The sequence below is a fragment of the Myodes glareolus genome, chromosome 9 (assembly GCF_982192425.1).
Source record: "Myodes glareolus chromosome 9, mMyoGla1.1, whole genome shotgun sequence".
NCBI lineage: Eukaryota > Metazoa > Chordata > Mammalia > Rodentia > Cricetidae > Myodes > Myodes glareolus.
This window is the reverse complement of record NC_142034.1, coordinates 56346008-56363685: the sequence shown is the minus strand read 5'-3', so window position 1 is coordinate 56363685 and position 17678 is coordinate 56346008. Positions and strand designations below refer to the sequence as shown.

The window sequence follows — 17678 nt, the reverse complement described above, 5'->3', positions numbered from 1 at the left end:
TGTGGCGCTGATGGCAGAGACAGCACGGCAGGTCTGAGCAGAGGGAATGGAGCCTGGTAAAGAGGACTTGTGCTCTGCTAGACCCTAAACATGAAGATGTCCACGGGAATACAAAGAAGGAATAGGACCGAGGACGGTGGGACCACAGGGATAGCACCTCCATCTCCATGCCAGAACTGGCTCCACATCAGATTCACCAACCTTCTATCACACTGGCCTGGCCATCTGTGCTGGTAGCAAAATGGGCTTGCAGGAAAGGGACCACACTGCCAGTTCCTTGCTTTTGGATACTGCAGCCCACTGCTTGCTCATCCCAACACCACTTTCTCCTCATCTTTACCAAAAAAAAACCTGTTCTTCCCCTTTCTTTCCTCCTTCATGAAATCATTTCCCTATAGTCACATGTGGTAGCTCACACCTATAGACCCAGCACTTGGGAAGCTAAGGCAGAGGGATGAGTCTCTGCCTTAAAAAAGAATGAACGGTGGGGTTGGAGAGATAGCTCAGAGGTTAAGAGCACTGACTGTTCTTCCAGAGGTCCTGAGTTCAATTCCCAGCAACCACATGGTGGCTCACAGTCATTTGTAGTGCGATCTGGTGTCCTCTTCTGGTCTGTAGGCACACATGCAGACAGAACACTGTATACATAATTAATAAATATATATATATAAATAAATCTTTTAAAAAAAAAAAGAATGAACGGGGGCTGGAGAGATAGCTCAGAGGTTAAGAGCAGTGTCTGCTTTTCCAGAGGTCCTGAGTTCAAGACCCAGCAACCACATGGTGGCTCACAACCATCTATGAGATCTGGTGCCCTCTTCTGACCTGCAGGTGTACATGCAGACAGAACACTGTATACATAATAAATAAAATCTTTAAAAAAAAATGAACGAATTGAAAATTACCTGTCCCTTTATAAAGAAGGAAGGGGATCCTGAAATACAGCGGGGAAGAGCCTGCAGCAACAGGGTGGAGCCTGTGCCAGCTCCTGAGAGGGTCAAACACCTAAGTCAGGACACAGCATGGACACGCAGAAGAATCCTGTTCACGTTCCTTCCTCAGCTAAAGAATGGACACTCCTCTCTCTTTACTCACCCATTCAGTACCGAGTGCCATCCGACTGCAGGACTGGTCTCTAGAGAAACACTAAGTGAAACATGGCAGATTGAGAACCAGAAGGTACCCAGGAGAGAGGAGGGAAGGGTCAAGTATAGCGGGCATGCCACGGCACTCAGGACACTCACGTACCTCGTCTGGCGCAAGGGGATGGGAAGGGACACACACAGGAAAGGATCGAAGGTGTTGCTTTGCTTCAGGCAGTGAGGACAAGTCAAGGAAGACCTGTGAGGGCGAAGAACAGAGACGAACCTTCATCACACAGAAGAATAGAAAGACAAGTGCTCAGCTCATAACTTATATGTGAATGTTCCTTGCAGCCTTGTTCACAAGAGTCAGAGGGGAATCAACTAAGCTACCTGGCGATAAAAAAGAGTAAACAAAATGTGGTACACTCACACGGTGGAATATAACTCAGCCATAAAAAAGAAACAGAGCCCTGATACTTTGAAAGTATCATGTTAAGTACCAGGAGAGACCCAGACACACAAGGCTACCTATTGTACCTTTCTGTTGGTATGAAATATGTAAAATAGGAAAGCCAAAGAGACACAGTACAAAGTGATGGTTTATAGAAGCTGGGAGAAAGGGAAGTGGAATGTGACTAACTCCTGGGTACCAGATTTTCTCTTTGGGTGATAAAAGTTTTCAGGAGCCAGAAGGAGATGATGGCTACCCAGCATCGTGAGCATACGTGGTGCCAGGTTGTATAATGGAGCTGGGTGTGGATGCTGATGCACGAAGAACACCTGAACCCAGAAGTTTGAGGCCAGGATGCGCCAAACAACAAAATTAAATGGATACTTGTTTAAGTAAGATGGTTAATTTTATGTTTCAGAACTTTCCCCTTTTGAGGAGAGGAGGAGAGTTTAGTCTTGTGTCTCAGCATACTAAGGATGGGAAAAACATTGCATACCAACTTTCAAGCCAAAGGGGTCTCAGGGTCTTTTCATCCCTGGTGCTTAGCTTCCCTGAGCCCCCCAAACACACAAATAACATTTTTTAAAATTACATTTATTTATTTCATAGGGGGTAGGTGGGCATGCCACGGTATGCATGTCAAGTCAGACAACAGCCTTTGGGAGTGGGTACTCTCCTTTCACCAATGGGGGCTCTGGCCTGGAATTCAGGTCACCAGGCTTGTCAGCAAGTACCTTTACCCTTTGAGCCGTCTCACTAGCCCACAGCACTTTTTCAAGGTCCAGACTTCTAGGTTTTTCTGCCATGGATTTTATTTCAATGAGGGAAAGCAGGGTCTCTGGCATCTTAAGTTTAAAAACTCCCCAAGAGCCAGATGTGGTGTTTCACGGCTGTAAACCTAGTACTCGAGAAACTGAGGTGGAAGGGTGGAAAAGCTCCAGCCCAGCCTAGGCTATATAGCAAGACACTATCTCAAAGAAAATAATAATAGCAATAAAAATAATAGCAACAATAATAATAATGATATAGGAAAAGCAAGAAGATAAATCCATGAATTCACCGGAGGCATCGGCTCACGGCTAGATCTCAGGAATACAAGTTATCTAAATAGAGAGAAGTTACCCAAAGGTTAGCAGTGATTTAGAAAACAGTACCCATGGCCTTTGGTTTCCTTGCTTGCTGATAGTGCTGGAGCACACGGCCTCAGGACTACTAGGCATGCTGTCTAGACCACATCACACCCTGGTGTCCAGTCTTTCCTCTTTAACATTGACCCCAGCTCACACTGCTGCTAAACTCACCCAGGAGAAATCAAGGTAGTGTTTTGATAAAAGCAGTGTGTCCCACAGCATTTGCTGGCTGCTGGGCATGGCATTGTGGGGTTCCCTCTGCTGCCCAGTTTTTCTTCAGATCCTCCCACCTCTTCAGATCACCATGTGCCAGGCTGTGCAACAGGTCACAGGATAGATTCTTGGGTTTGGAAAGCATTCTAATCCCTGCTTCACTCTTCTTTTAGCCTCCACAAAACAAAAGCAGGCACATGTCTTCTTTCATAGAGTTGCATCATATCAAATTCATCCAAGAATATGACCTTGACTTCTTTTTTCTAAATGTATTATGTGTACAAGTGAGCATGTGCAGGTGCCTGCAGAGGCCAGTCATAGCTGTCAGATCTTTTGGAATGGGAATTATGGGAGTTTGTGAGCTGCCTGATGTGGGTGCTGGAATCCAAACTCATGCTCTGAAAGAGCGATGTATTCTTAACTGCTGAGCCACATCTCCTGCCCCATTGTGACCTTTCTATTAGCCCTGAATTTATCTCAGGTAGCAAGAGACGTGAGATTTGGGGGGGGGGGGAATTTCTAAGTAATTAGCTAATTATTTGTATTATATGTGTATGTATGTACACACACACATACACATATATATATATATATGCATATGTATTATCTTATGGAAGTGAGAATCAAACCCATAGAGTTGTATTGTATCAAACTTCAAACAGTTGAATTGTATCCAACTGGTTCAAGAATATGACCTTGCACATGCCAAGCATGTGCTTTACCACTGAGCTATAGCCTCATTCTAAGTTCACACAGATCATAAGCACTATATTTTAATAGTATATAAAATGTACTATCAAATCACATGTAAATACTACACATTGACTGTTAAAAAAAAAACTCTCTCACAGAAGTTGAGAATAGAATGGCAATGACCAGAGATCAGGGAGAAGAGATGGCAGATGGAGAAATGCTGACCAATGGGCATGAACTCACAGGTATCAAGAAGTTCTGTATTGAACCATGTAGGTGAAATCATTAAAAATAACTAAATATTATACATTTTATGAGTTTTTGCCATAAACAAATGATAAATGTTTAAAGAAACATATATTTAGCATGACATTATATATTACAGGACACATGTCAAATCATCATACCATTCACATGTTCAATTTTGGTTTTGTTCCAGTCTTTAAAATATGGAGTTTAAAATGTTTGAAATACACAGATGTGGGAACCTCACATAAGAGGTTTTCTGTATCCAATGGCTTTCCATAAGTCTCAACCTCTATGCTCATTCCCACCTTGACGCTTGTAGTCATCTTTGTTGAGTATGCCCCCCCCCATTTGATCCTTCTCACCTATCAAAGCCCATGAAAAGAAGCATGTGGCCGAGCAGTCTGGGGCTAGGATCTCCTCTTTGAAGTCCCATTGCTGCAGGTATTTTTGCTAAGCACCATTCTTTCAAACTTCCCTACCTTCCTATAGAAATACACGTGGGCATGTGATGATTTCTATATTCCCCATGCTGTGTTGAGCTCACAATGACTAACTCAAGCCATGTACACAAACAGGAAGGGTCCCCCTCACTTCGATATGACTTCAACTGGTGATATTCTGGCTTCCACATCCCTGCTCTACAGGACCATTCCCCAGCCACTCCTTCCTTCCTTTAAAGTGGGGCAGAAGCAGAAGGCCATTCCAAGAGCCAAGAAGGGAAAGAAAAAATCCTCAAGGTTGGAGTCCACAGGAGGTTGACTAGGGCTACAACAGGAAAGGGAAGGGTCTTTGTGTCTTTTGTTGTGCAGGGTCAAGGGCCATGAGACACAGATGACCTCTGTGCAGAGCCCCCGGAGACCACACTCGAAGAACATGCCGCCTCTTACCTGTACTGTGCTTGAAAGTGGCTCTGCACAAAGCTGGGGCCTAAGGGGAGAGGAGCTGCAGATGGCCGGAGGTCCTCCGAGGCCTTGCTGGCATCTGGGGGCAGCTGCAAAGAAACAGGAAAGAAATCCGGTGACATCCTGTCCACATTATGTCACACAGCGGCTTCTAGACCATGGAGCCCATTAAACCCACCCCCAATGCCCACACTGTCCCTTCCTGAGTGGTGAGGAGGGATGATCTTCAATACTGCCTTTACCATCCTCAGTGTTCTTCCAATCCCGCTGCCCGCTCCCCCACCGAGTCCATGAGAAAGGGTAGATACATGTGCTGAAAGCAGAACTGAAAGATGGGCATAGTGAGAGCTCACACACACACCCAGGTCCGACTCTGCCCTGGGGTTGGTGGCAGGGCTCTTCACCTATGTCCTGTGAGGGACCTGGAGACATCCAATTTCAGTATCAATAGTCTAAAACGAAGGTGTTGACAGGTGCCACCCCCTCCAGAGATTCTAGGCAGGAATCTTCTCTTAGCCTCTTCCAGATTCAGTGCTGTTGGAATTGCTTATCCTGTGGCCACACCATACTGTCCTCGGGGCCAGCATCTTCAAATCTCTCTCTGCTCTATATTTCTGCTGTTTTGTCCTCTGAGGTCTCCAAACTCCCTCTACCTCTGTTATAACAACACTCAATATTGTGCTAAGGGACCACCTGGATAATCCAAGTTAATTACCCTAATTCAACACTCTTAATCACATCTGCAAACATCAGATCCAAATCCCTGCATCCTTAATTTATCTTTCTGGGTCATCTTTCACCTCTCCTCCCTCAGGGCTCTGGTCCACACTAATATCCCCAGTCTCCTCTGGAAGACTCACTCCCAGTACTAACGGCTTCAGCTTCCCCTAGTTCCCTAGCTACCATTACTCTCAGCCTACTCCACACCAGGACATAATTGCTACACAGGATTCATGCTGCTGGGTAGGGCAGTCCAGGGGGCCGTTCCAGTCACAGTACCTCAAAATACAAAGCTGTTGAGTAAATATCTGAGCATCCATGTAAGACCAGACATATAATTTGCCTGCCAATTACATCTGTATCTCAATTTCTCATTTTTTTTATCCTCACTACCCTGAGGAGTCATTTTAGACATGTTTCCCTTCCCACTCCCATCCTTGGAGTTCTGGGTATTGCATCCAGGGCCTCACACATACTAGGCAAGCACTCTACCACTGAGCTTCCTCTCCAACTAGGCATGTTTTTCAAAACACCTCCAACACAAAACTACAGTGTAAGACTGTGCACACCTCTGTGTGTTATGTGAATATCTATCTCCCAGACCGATTCTTGGCATTTGGGGACCTTGGACACATTCTCTTTGCTTCTGTGTCACCATGAGCAATCTTTAGTCTCTTAAATTATTTCTGTTGAGCATTTTTTTAACAGTGATAACACACGTGGTTAATACAGTCAACTTTTCTAACCCAGTTAAATAATTTACTTGCTTTGTAGGTTTTAATCTCAGTCCATTTTCTGTTGCTATAATGAAATACCCCAACTGAGTAATTTATTCTCTTGTTTTGTGTTGTCATTGTTTGTGTGTTTGGGGAGGGTCTCATGTGGGGGGATAGAGGGTTCAGGCAGGATCTTGTGTAGCTCTGGTTAGCCTCAAACTCACTCTGGACCCGTGATCAACTTTAAGACCCCTGATTTTCTGCCTTTACCTCTCAAACACTGGGATTACAGGCATGCACCGCTACTCTGGTCATACTGAGAAAGGCTGGTTTAACTTGTAATTCTACAGGTTAGAAGATAGCACTGCATCTTCTCAGCACCTGGCAAGGGCCTTGGGGCTCCCAACAAAGCAGACATCTCTTCCTGGTCTTACGTAGCCAACAATCCCATCATGGGCACACCCCACTCTCATGATCTCATCTGTCTCAGCTATTCTCCAGAGGGCCTGGCTTATTTCCAAATACCATTAGCAGGACTGAGGCTGGAGCTGACTGGTAGGGAGCTGCTTACTCCCTAGCATGTGTGAGGCCCTGGGATCCATTCCCAGCACTGCAAAATACCATCAGCACACAAGTGCGGGGATTAAGTCTCCAGCATGGGAACAGTTTCCTAATTCCAATGTGGGAGTCATGATAGCACCCATCTGAGAGAAGGCATGTCTTGGGGAGTCAGAGTCATCCATAGATAGTGTGTTAGTCAGGGTTACTGCTGCTGTGATGAAACACCATGACCAAAAGCAACTTGGGAAGGAAAGGGTTTATTCACTTTACATAGCCAAAGTCACAGTCCACTGAGGGAAGCCAAGGCAGGAACCTTGTAGGAACCTTGAGGTAGGAGCTGGTACAGAGGTCATAAGGGGTACTGCTTACTGGCTTGCTCCTCGTGGCTTGCTCAGCCTGCTTTCTTATAGCACCCAGGACCACCAGTCAAGAGGTGGCACTACCCATAATGGGCTAGGCCCTTTCCCATCAATCATTAAAAAACTACTCTATGTACTTGCCCAAAGCCTGATCTTGGTGCGGGAGAATTATCTGTATTCTGTCAATCATATTTTAATAAAACGCTGATTGGCCAGGCAGGCAGTATAGGCGGGAAAGCCAGACAGGAAGTAGGGGTGGAGCAAAGAGACTGGGAGTATTCTGGAAGCAGAAGCTCTCTCTCAGCCACTCCTGCACAGACCACCGAAGAGGCAACATGTAAGCTGTCACACTGAGAAAGGTACTGAGCCCATGTGGCTAAAATAGATAAGGATAATGGGGTAATATATGTTATAAGAGCTAATAAGTAGCCTGACCAAATGGGCCAATCAGTTTATAACCTTATGGAGTCCTGTGTGTAATTTCTCTTTGGGATTTGCCGGCTGTTGGGGTACCGGGCGGGACGGAAACCCCAACAAGCCGGCCCTCATGTTACATGATCTTACAGAGACGATTTCTCAGTTGAGGTCCTCTCCTCTCAGACACCTCTAGTTTGTGTTGACATAAAACTATTCAGCATAGGTAGATAGATAGATAGATAGATAGATAGATAGATAGATAGATAGATAGATAAATAGATAGATAGATAGACAGACAGACAAAACTATCAGCCATTCCAATATGTAACACCCACCACCTGTAGAGTACTCAGTATGTGCCAGGCTGGGTATCTGTTTGTTAACCACATGCTTACAGGGATGCTTTAACTCAACAGCCATTCCTAGGAAAAGAAGGACATCAGAAGATTTAAGTGTCCAAGTAACAAGCGAGTGACCTGAGTAGAAGTCATGAAGATGAAAAGAGGTGGGAGGGGAAAATCAAGACATCCTGCGTGAGGAGCTCTTAGTTCAGCAGAACCAGGGAGAGGAAAGAAAGGGATAAAAACACCAAATTCATGGTCGCCACTCAGGGGTGGCTGGACACGGGTTCCATTAACAGAAGTCAAAGGAGATGGGGGCTGGAGAAAGACATACCAAGTTCAAGGGTGTCTCAACAGCCAAACAGAGAAGTAGAATTGCTGTAGAACATTATTTTAGGGTGTGTTACTTTTGTTTATGCTGTAAAACATTTGTTTGATGATGTGAAGCTGTGTTGCTTTGGTTTATGCTGCATTTGTTTAACTCTGTGAAGCTGTGTTACTTTGCCTGTCTAAAATACCTGATGGTCTACTAAAAAACTGATCGGCCAATAACAAGGCAGGAGCAAAGATAGGCGGGGCTAGCAGGCATAGAGGATAAATAGAAGGAGAAACGAGAAGAGGAGGATGTCAGGGTCAGCCACCCACAGAGTAAGAGTGAAAATAAGATATATAGACGGAAGAGACGGATAAAGTCCAGAGGCAAAGGTAGTCAGGATAATTTAAGAAAAGCTGGCAAGAAAGAAGACAAGATAAAGCCAGGCATTTATAAATAATAATAAGTCTCTGTGTGTGATTTATTTGGGAGCTGGGTGGTGGGCCCCCCTCAAAAAAGCCAAAAGAGTAGAAAGAGGAAAACAACACCATTTTGGTGTTCCAACGTGGGGCTAGAGTAAAAGACAACCGACTACACTGAGTGGCAGATATTTGCAAGGACCGAGAGGTGTGAACTTGCATTGTGTGGACACAGGGATGTTCTGGCTCCCCAAGATTTACCCTTTGTGAGCCCCTGCGTCCAGTCCGTGGGTGAGAATATGTGGAATGTTGTCCTCTGAGTGGAGCACAGCTGGGACTACCCACACAGGACTCTCCACACCCCCAGCTTGCTGCTGCTCCCTCATAAAAAGAGAACCTGGAAAGGGTCATTAGGCCCTCACTGAGATTCTGGCCGCACTTCCTATGTCCCGTCAACTGGCTGTAATCCCAACCCAGCTGCGAGTGGTCTCAGGCAGTTCTAGAGTATAGAGGAGCTGGAAGACTGACTAAAAAGCAGGGGACTCCATGTGTGCAGCTGTGGGAGGTCACCACCCACACTGGGAAGGACCCGTTAGTGATAACAGCTCTTCTGAGGTCACGCACACATCTCTAGGCCCCTCACTCATGCTCCTCTAATTGAGCCCAATAAACTCATTGGGTCACCAAGCTAGACTTGGATGGAATGGTCAATTTGGTTGGCCATTGGTGCCCTGGCTGGGCTAAAGGGATATTTGTTTACGCCTCCCCAGGAAAAGCTTAATTCCCTACTAAGAGACAGGTCCATGACCCAAACTGCACTGAGATGTCCCTGCCAGGACCTGAGCAGCGTGACCAAAGCTAAAAACACGGACTCTAGCTGCCACGACTAGACACGAAAGTTCCTGCCATCAGGTCCCTTGTTAAAGCAAAGCTATCTCATTCTAGAAAAGTTTTCCCATTTAATCCTGTGGACTTCTCCCTAGCTGACCATGCACGTTCCCCTCCTAGAGAGGCTTAAGTTCCGTGCAACCAGGAACTTACTACACAGGAGAGTTCGAGAGAGAAATGTCAAGCTGAGACACTGGGCATGACTGTAGATGGGGGTCACGTGGGCTGAGCAAGACAGGAGGAGAGGCAGTAGGACATCATTTACGAAACATTGACTGTGAGGTCGGCGGAATGTGAATCTGGACCGCAGGTGAGCAAACCTTGCTGCCCTCAGAGCTTCGGGGCCCCTAGCATGCCACTGTGGTCCAAATCAAGAGATGAGGTACACACCAGCCATGGAGGCTCACACCGGTAATCCCATCACTTGGGGGCTGACACGGGAAGATCATTGGTCGAAAGGACCTTTGTGCTCATTTTGAATTTTGAGGCCAGTCTGGGCTACAGTGTGAGTTTGAGGTTAGGATAAGCTACAGAAAGAAACTCTGTCTCAGAAAATAAGGAAGGAGAGGGGGGAACACAATAGGTTCTTGATACATGCCTGCTGTTTCTCTCCTTAGACTCATTCCCACCTTTGTTCTGCAAAAGTAGCACTTTCTAGAAAACTATCAAAAAGATTGTTTGTGAGTTGGCATTTGGAGGGCAGTGAAAATACAGCCTTTGCAGGATGAAGTATTTGAGAATCGTTAAAGTGATGGAAAAGAGAGTGGCCCTTGCGTTTTCTATCCCCATTACAAACAAATCTCGTTACAAGCTTTCCTATGTCCTCAGTACAGAACGACCTTCATAAGGGAAAATCACTCAGAGTTACACGGAGGGCAGGAGCTTTCTTTATTGAAAGGGAAAATGAAGTTTTCTGCTAAATAACCGAGAGGCTCTGCCCACTGCCTCCAGGATACACGGCCCAGCCACGAAGCAGCCCCCCTTCCAGAAGTAGCTTCAGGGGGGCCGAGAAAGCGACACTGTTGGTGTCACCGAGTCAGAGAGAGGCTGAGTAAGTCCCTTGCTCGGGCCAACAGTCACCTCCAGACCTTGCCCAGGGATGTCCCGCTCCTAACACACCTGTTCCACAGAGGGACAGAAAGCTGATAGGGTGAGGACAGGGAGCGAGGAGAGGAACCTGAACTCAGACTGAGTGGTTGGCAGCCCCAGGCAGGGAAGATTTGGTTCCAGGTCTTTGGAAAGCCACCAGAGCAAGGCAAACAGGAGGTGACATCATCTTGTTCCCTTTCGGAAGAGATCTGGCTTCTGTGTGGAGAATGCCATGGAGGACAATACTGGAGGCTGGGGCCCTGGAGTGTCGCTTGAGGGGTAAACACCTGCCTAGCAAGCACAAGGTCCTGGGATCCACCCCCAGCCCAAAAGAAAGAGAGAAGGGAGGGAGGGAGGGAAAGAAGCTAGCTGAAAGACTTTTAATCATGGCTACTTTTCCTGTATCTTGAAATTATGAAGAATGGCTGGCAGACCCTTATGACGTAAATAAATTCAAATGTCTCAAAGAACAGTTTGGGGGTGGCACATATTCATAGGGAACAAAGATTTTAGAGCAGGGCTTCTCAACTAAAGAGTGGTTTGGGTCCCCACTTCGGGGACATTTGGCAATGTTTGCACATACATTTAGCAGTACAAGTCAGTACTGACCCTGGCAACTGGCTACAAAGACACAAGTCAGCCCTGCAAAGGGAAAATTATCCAGCCCCAGATGTCAAGAGTGCTCAGATTCAGAAAGTCTGATATAGAGTGGGATTTCCTTATTTGTGTACAGGCTCACCCGTTTCCTAGCCATGTGACCTGGATATACATCGCTTACCCTGTGCCCTTAAGCCAAATGATTTTTTTTCTTGCTATTAAAGGAATAGAGAGGAAGAGTGAAAGGCAATTTGGAAGGCTGCTGCTGAAGTCTGGATCTGGAATGTCCCTCAAAGGCCCATGTGTTAAGGCATGGTCCCAGGCTTTCACTATTAGGAGTTGGTAGAACCTTTAAGAGGCAGGGTCTGGTGGGAAGTCCTAGGTCACTGTGGGCATGCCCTGGACAGGAACTGTAGGAATCCAGCCCTCCTCAGCCAACAAGGGATAAACAGCTCTTCATGTGCCCCCACCATGAAGTGCTCCCCACAGCCCAAATCCAGACTGAAAACCCCCAGAGCCAATGGAAACATGTCTTCCTCTTAAGCTGGTTATCACAGCCATGTGTGACAGCCACAGGAAACTGACACAGCTGTCTCCCATCTACTCCCTGGCATATAAGGAGAAAGGACAGGAGAACAGTCCTGGCTTACACAGCAAGAGGGAGTGGAGACACCTGTACATATCTCATATCTCTCCTCTACTAGGTAACTGAGAAGACACAGAGGTTTCCAAAAGAGGAGGTTCAACACACTGGATTTGAGATAGAGGAAGCCAGACTCAGTCCTCTTCTACCAGGTAGAAGACGATGATCCCCCCTCCCCCGGGGCACGATGGTGTACACCCATAATCCTAGCACTTGAGAGGTAGAAGCAAGAAGAGCAAGTGTTCAAAACCATTCTTAGCTCAAGTTCAGTCTAAGCTACACGAGACTATCAAAGAGTGAGTGACCCTGGGAAATGTCTAACGTATGTTTCCACTAACTATAGAATACGAATTATCATTATGCACATTAAAATAAGACAATCATTTAATAAGTTTACTGAGTATCTACTATATGCCAGGTAATGAAAACTGTCAAATTAGATATACAATATAGAATACTTAGTAATGGTATTGTGTGCGTGTTTGAAAATGTGTTCTTTAAATTTATGGAAGGCACAGAAGTAGACAACATACATCTGCAATTAATTCTGCCTCTGTAAAAGCCTCCCTTAGCACATGCTCTCCCACAGGCTTCTGACTCTGGGGAGTCCAATCAGACTGTTCCACTCTTCTGAGCACAAGCCCAGGAATGAGCACGCCAACAGCGCTAGGACGATCAGTGTTTGCTCTGGTATGCCGGTTCTGGAGACTCTATGAGCAATGCAGAAGGCCCTCTTGCTACCCACGTGGGCAGAGCCAGAAAGAGAATGAAGAGACAGAGTCAGAGACACGGTGACATCACCTGGGACCTTGGATGCATTCCCACCCAAAGCTGCTTCAACCAGAATTGCAGGTTATAAAAGACAACAAATGCCCTTTCCTTTAGCCAGATGAAGTTAAATTTCTATCACATAAAACAAAAAGATCTGAAAAAGATCCATGGAAAAATGACTATAAATAAAAGGGGGAAAAAAATCACCCATTCCCCTCCCAACCGTGAAACAGCACCATATTGGTGTGTGGTTCATGGGGTTTTTGCTGTTTGGTCAGCCTGAAACTCAATATGTAGACCAGGCTGGCTTTTAACTCACAGAGATCCACCTGCCTTTGCCTCCTAAGTGCTGGGGTTTAATACGTACATCACCATACTGGCTTCTACTTGGAACTTTGTTAGGGTGACCACTGGCTTTGTTTTTCTGGTGTCCTCCAATCATTGGAGTGGTTGCTTTTAAAACAAGAAAATAGGCTTTCAAGCCAGAGTCTCTTGGGCTAGAATCCTGATTAATCTCCTCCCCTTTGTTTATGATTAATTTTACTTATGCCTCTGTGCTGTCTGTCTGTGTGCATATATGCTTAGGTGCCCAGAGGTCAGGAGGAAGAGACAGATCCCTTGGAGCTGGTTTACAGGCATTTGTGAGTTGTCTGCTGTGAGAACTGAACTCCTGTCCACTGGCAGAGCAGTACTGAATCTTAATCATTGAAACATCTCTCCAGCCTCATGACCAACCCTCCGTTAACTGTTTGTGCTGGGATTATAGACGTGCACCATCAAGTCTGACTTCCCAAGGGGTTTGTTGCCTATTGTTAGTGGGTTCGTGAGAAGGATGGGAAATCAGGTGTCCGGAAATAAAACAAAACAGAAGGGCTGAGGATGTAGCACCAGTGGTAGAACACTTGCCCAGCAGGCCTGAGGCTGAAGTTCAATTCTCAGTACTGTGGGGTGGGGTGGGGAGTGGGGTGGGGGAGGGGTGGGGAATGGGGGAAGAGCAAGCAAAAAAAAACTGATGAAGCAGTTCTGGGAGCTAGGCCTGAATTTTTCTGTGAAACCCACCAAAAATGTGTTACTTTCCAGCTAATTACAAGGTGCACAGGTTACCTACTATTTGAGGATCTGGCTACTATAACTTGGCCCACTTAAAATGTAATTTCATTCACTTTTCCTTGAGCAATAAAGAGGTCATAATAAAGTATGAGATACTATTGGCCTTAATTTAGGAAAGCTCATAAAGAACATAGTTGGATGTGACAATTAACTGTTACAAAGTATTACAGTGTGGTCGGGTGTGGTGGCGCACAGCTGTCATCCCAGAACTTAGAGAAGCAGAGGCAAGGGGAGTTTGAGTTTAAGAGTTTAAAACCAGCTTGGATTACACATGACCAAGTTCCAACCCCCAGCACTTACAGGGACAGAGTGAGCTAGGAGGAGAGCCCCAAGTTAAAGCCAGAGCTATACAGCAAAACTCCATCTAAACAAAACACAACAAAAGCCAACAGCAACAGAAACAAACCCACAGCACTATAATGCTTTCTTTGTCCCAAGACCTGAGGGTTCATCAAAATCAGAAATTACACACCCATGTCTTAAGGAAAAAAAGTACCTGCTCTGTGAAATACATTAACCAAGAAAGCAATAGTAGAGTTGATTGAATTAGAACTGCCTCAAAATAACAAAGAAGAACTCTCATGGATCCAGATGCTCAGAGAAATGCATAGAATAGGCAGGGAAAAAAAATTAAGGAAAATATTGAGGGGGTGGGGCTTGGGAGATGCCTCCACTAGAAAAGAGTCTGCCACACAAGCATAAGGAAGTGAATTCAAGTCCCCAGGTAGGAGCTAGGCGTGGCAATGTGCCCTTGCAATCTCAGCACAGGGAAAGGATCAGCTGGAGGGTCCCTGGGGCTTGTTGCCCGGACAGTTTAGCCAAATCAGCAAGCTCCCAGTTTATCGAGAGATCCTGTCTCAAAAAATCCAGTGGTGCATGACCCAAGAAGACACTTGGCACCAGCCTCTGCACCTGCACCTGCACCTGCACCTGCACGCACATACAGAGAAAATGTTTTCCAAATTAAGAGGCATAATGAAGTCCTATTCAAGCTTACCACTAGGATTAGGGAAGACAAGAAATACTGCAATGGGTAGGAATGCCTATCTAAAACCAGCAAGAGCTAAAGAGAGCAAGTCCAGAAGGCGCACACTATGACCAGAATACACTGGAATCTAAAGAGCTGAGTAAATGACCACAGGGAGAAGGAAGATGAACACACATGTTCTTTAGAGAGCGGCTCACCTGCTCAGAGGCCAGTCCAGGAGCCGAGCCCTCCAAGTCCTCATGGACACGGTCCAGCAGCCAGAGCAGGAACTCCAGGGCATCGTGCTGGGAGTTGCCTTGGAACTGAGAGCCATACTTGGAAACGGCATTCTGAAAGGAAATCAAGACAAAAGTCACCTTGGGCCTTGACACAAACGAAGGAAGGTCTGTAAACACCAAGCTATCAAGTGATCATCATGCAGCCTTGACCTGAAATAACAACTTGGAAACAACATAGGTAGAAATATTCTTCCCTACCCCCAGCTAGCAAATGGGTCCTCTGAAAAGAAGGCAGTTCCAGACCTTGAAGAACCATGAGGCTCTCTATAAAATTGTGTGTGTTTATGTGTGTGTGTGCTTGTGCGCACGTGCATGCATGCGAGGGCTGGTGATCTAAATTCAGGTCTTGCACTCACGTGCCAAGCACTTTATTAAGCCATCTCTCCAGGCTCTTAGCTAAATACTTTGTTAACATCGATCGATCATCTATTGTCCCTGAAGCCCTGTCCTCTGATCATGGGGACACCATGCACCACTGGCCTTCCTCCATCATTCCACTTCCACACTCCCTCACAGGTCACAGGGAAACGCCCTTCTCACTCTACTCTTCTGAGCTGACAGCACTAATTCTCAAGGTTTCCCCTCTCTTTGCTAACAACCATACTGACGGCAAAACTGACTTCCTGAAATGCACACGTGTGTAGCTCCCTCACCAACATGCCGGCTGTAAAATACATGTGTGTAGATCCCTCACCAACATGCCAGCTGTAAAACACATGTGTGTAGATCCCCCATCAACATTCCAGCTGTAAAACGCACGTGTATAGCTCCCTCACCAACATGCCAGCTGCAAAATACACACGTGTGTAGCTCCCTCACCAACATGCCAGCTGTAAAATGCACACATGTGTAGCTCCCTCACCAACATGCCGGCAGTAGGGCTTCACTCTGATCACTTCAGTTGGCGTCTCCCCTGAGCTTCTCTGTAGCTGAACCACCCACACAGGTAGGGCTGCCTGACTTAGCAAACAAAACTGAAAGCATATTGGCTGGCACTGTGGGTCAGTGGTAGCATGCTCGCCTGGAATACACAAAGTTCTAGGTTCAGTCCCCACAACGACAGGAAGAGGAAGAAAAGAAAGGAGACACTGTACTAAAAAGTAACTCATTGTTTATCTGTAGATACTATTAACAGGGTGTCCCTACCCTACCCTTAAGCCACTCACAAAGCTGCCTCACAATACTGACCTTCTTCCTGTTGTGCAGCCAGTCCCTCAACTCTGAATCTCTAAAATCAGTCCTTTCTCTTAGCATTGATGCCATTGGATTTACACACACACACACACACACACACACACACACACACACACACACACGCATGCATGCTTCTGCCTCTCCCCTACAACGAAGCAGGATAGCTCTTCTCATCTAGGTGAACAGAAATAGTCAGAACTCACAGTGTAGGATGATTGGCGCACATCTCAGCAGGAACCACAGCCCTTCCCTAGTCCATAGGTTCATAAGAAACCAGACTAATCTTCCCGCAGCCCAGCCACTGTAGCAAACCCTTCCTTAACCTACAAAATAGCTCAAACTCCTTCATTGTTTCCTAATATCTTTCTCTAGTCTCTCTCTCTTCTCTCCTCCTTCCTCACTACCACCAAGATCTCCTATAGCCCTGTAGTCCAAAGCTCAAACTCTGTATTTGAGAATGACCTTGAACTTCTGACCCGCCTGTCTCTGCCTCCCTCACACCAAGATTACAGACATGTATCACCAAGTCTACTACCTCCCTGTTTCAAAGCCCCCAGTAAGCAAGCCACTCAGGTGCCCCAAACTTTTCGGCATCTATGGTCTAGACCAGCACTTCTGTCTAGCCTCTCACAGGCGTTCCGTCTGCTTCGGGTCACTGTGAAGTCTCTCCCTCTTAGCCTGGCTACATCATAACCAAAGCCTCACAAAGAATTTGACAACTTCAAGAAGACAGGTAAGATGGGATCCTAACAACAAAACTGTGTAGGGCTGGGGACCTGGCTCAGTGGATAAACGCACTTACTGCCAATCACGACAGCTGGAACTCAGTCCCCAAGACCTGTGGTGGATGAAGAGAACTTGCAAGTTATCTTTTAATCCTCAAGCAAGTTCTGTGGCAGGCTGGCACTCCCAGGCATGTGTGTGTATAACCCACACACAATTAATGATAATTAAAAATCAAATTTAAAAAAGTAAAGTCTCTCTGTATATGCACAGTAATTTCACTTTGGAGAACGTAACTTGGAGAGATAAGAGACACAAGCAAGGATATTTCTGTGGACCAAAAGTATCCATGAGAAAGTTAGCTGTGGAGCCTCACGTTTGTACCCAGGGCCCTGAAAGGCTAAGCCAGGAAGATCTTAAATTCCAGGCTGGCCTAGGCTATACAACAAGACCTTTTCACCAAGAAACCAAGGGTTGGGGGTGTGGCTCAATGTGAAAAGTTTGCCTAGCCTGTGAAAGACCCAGCGTTGGATCCCCAGCACCACAAGATGGCGCAGGAGCAAAAACACACAAAAGATGAGAATGGTATTCGGTATGTCTATCCTGCAGCACAGCACAGCTTGGTCCGCTGTGTGCATGTGAGTGTGTGCGTGAGTGTGTATATAAGAGGGTGAGTATGTGTGTAAGACTGTTAGTGTATGGAAGAGAGTGTGTGTGTATAAGTGTGTGAGAGAGTGTGTGTTCTCTCCCAAATACTGGTGATTTTTCAACATTTCTTCTAGTTATTTAATGGTTCCAGCCAGATTTTTTTCTGCCCAATAGTTTTTA

General features: G+C 46.1%; 1 protein-coding gene across 2 annotated transcripts in view; it reads right to left on the bottom strand.

Moving 5' to 3' along the window:
• The window catches only part of Usp43 (ubiquitin specific peptidase 43), a 63916-nt gene that overhangs the window by 40316 nt on the left and 5922 nt on the right, over positions 1-17678 (bottom strand). For both annotated transcript variants that reach the window (XM_087910495.1, XM_087910496.1), the window contains exons 2-4: positions 14853-14984; positions 4709-4812; positions 1249-1341 (exon numbers count right to left, since the gene is read on the bottom strand). In XM_087910495.1, the coding sequence (XP_087766621.1) occupies positions 1249-1341; positions 4709-4812; positions 14853-14984 (329 nt within the window). The remainder of the gene's footprint in view (positions 1-1248; positions 1342-4708; positions 4813-14852; positions 14985-17678) is intronic.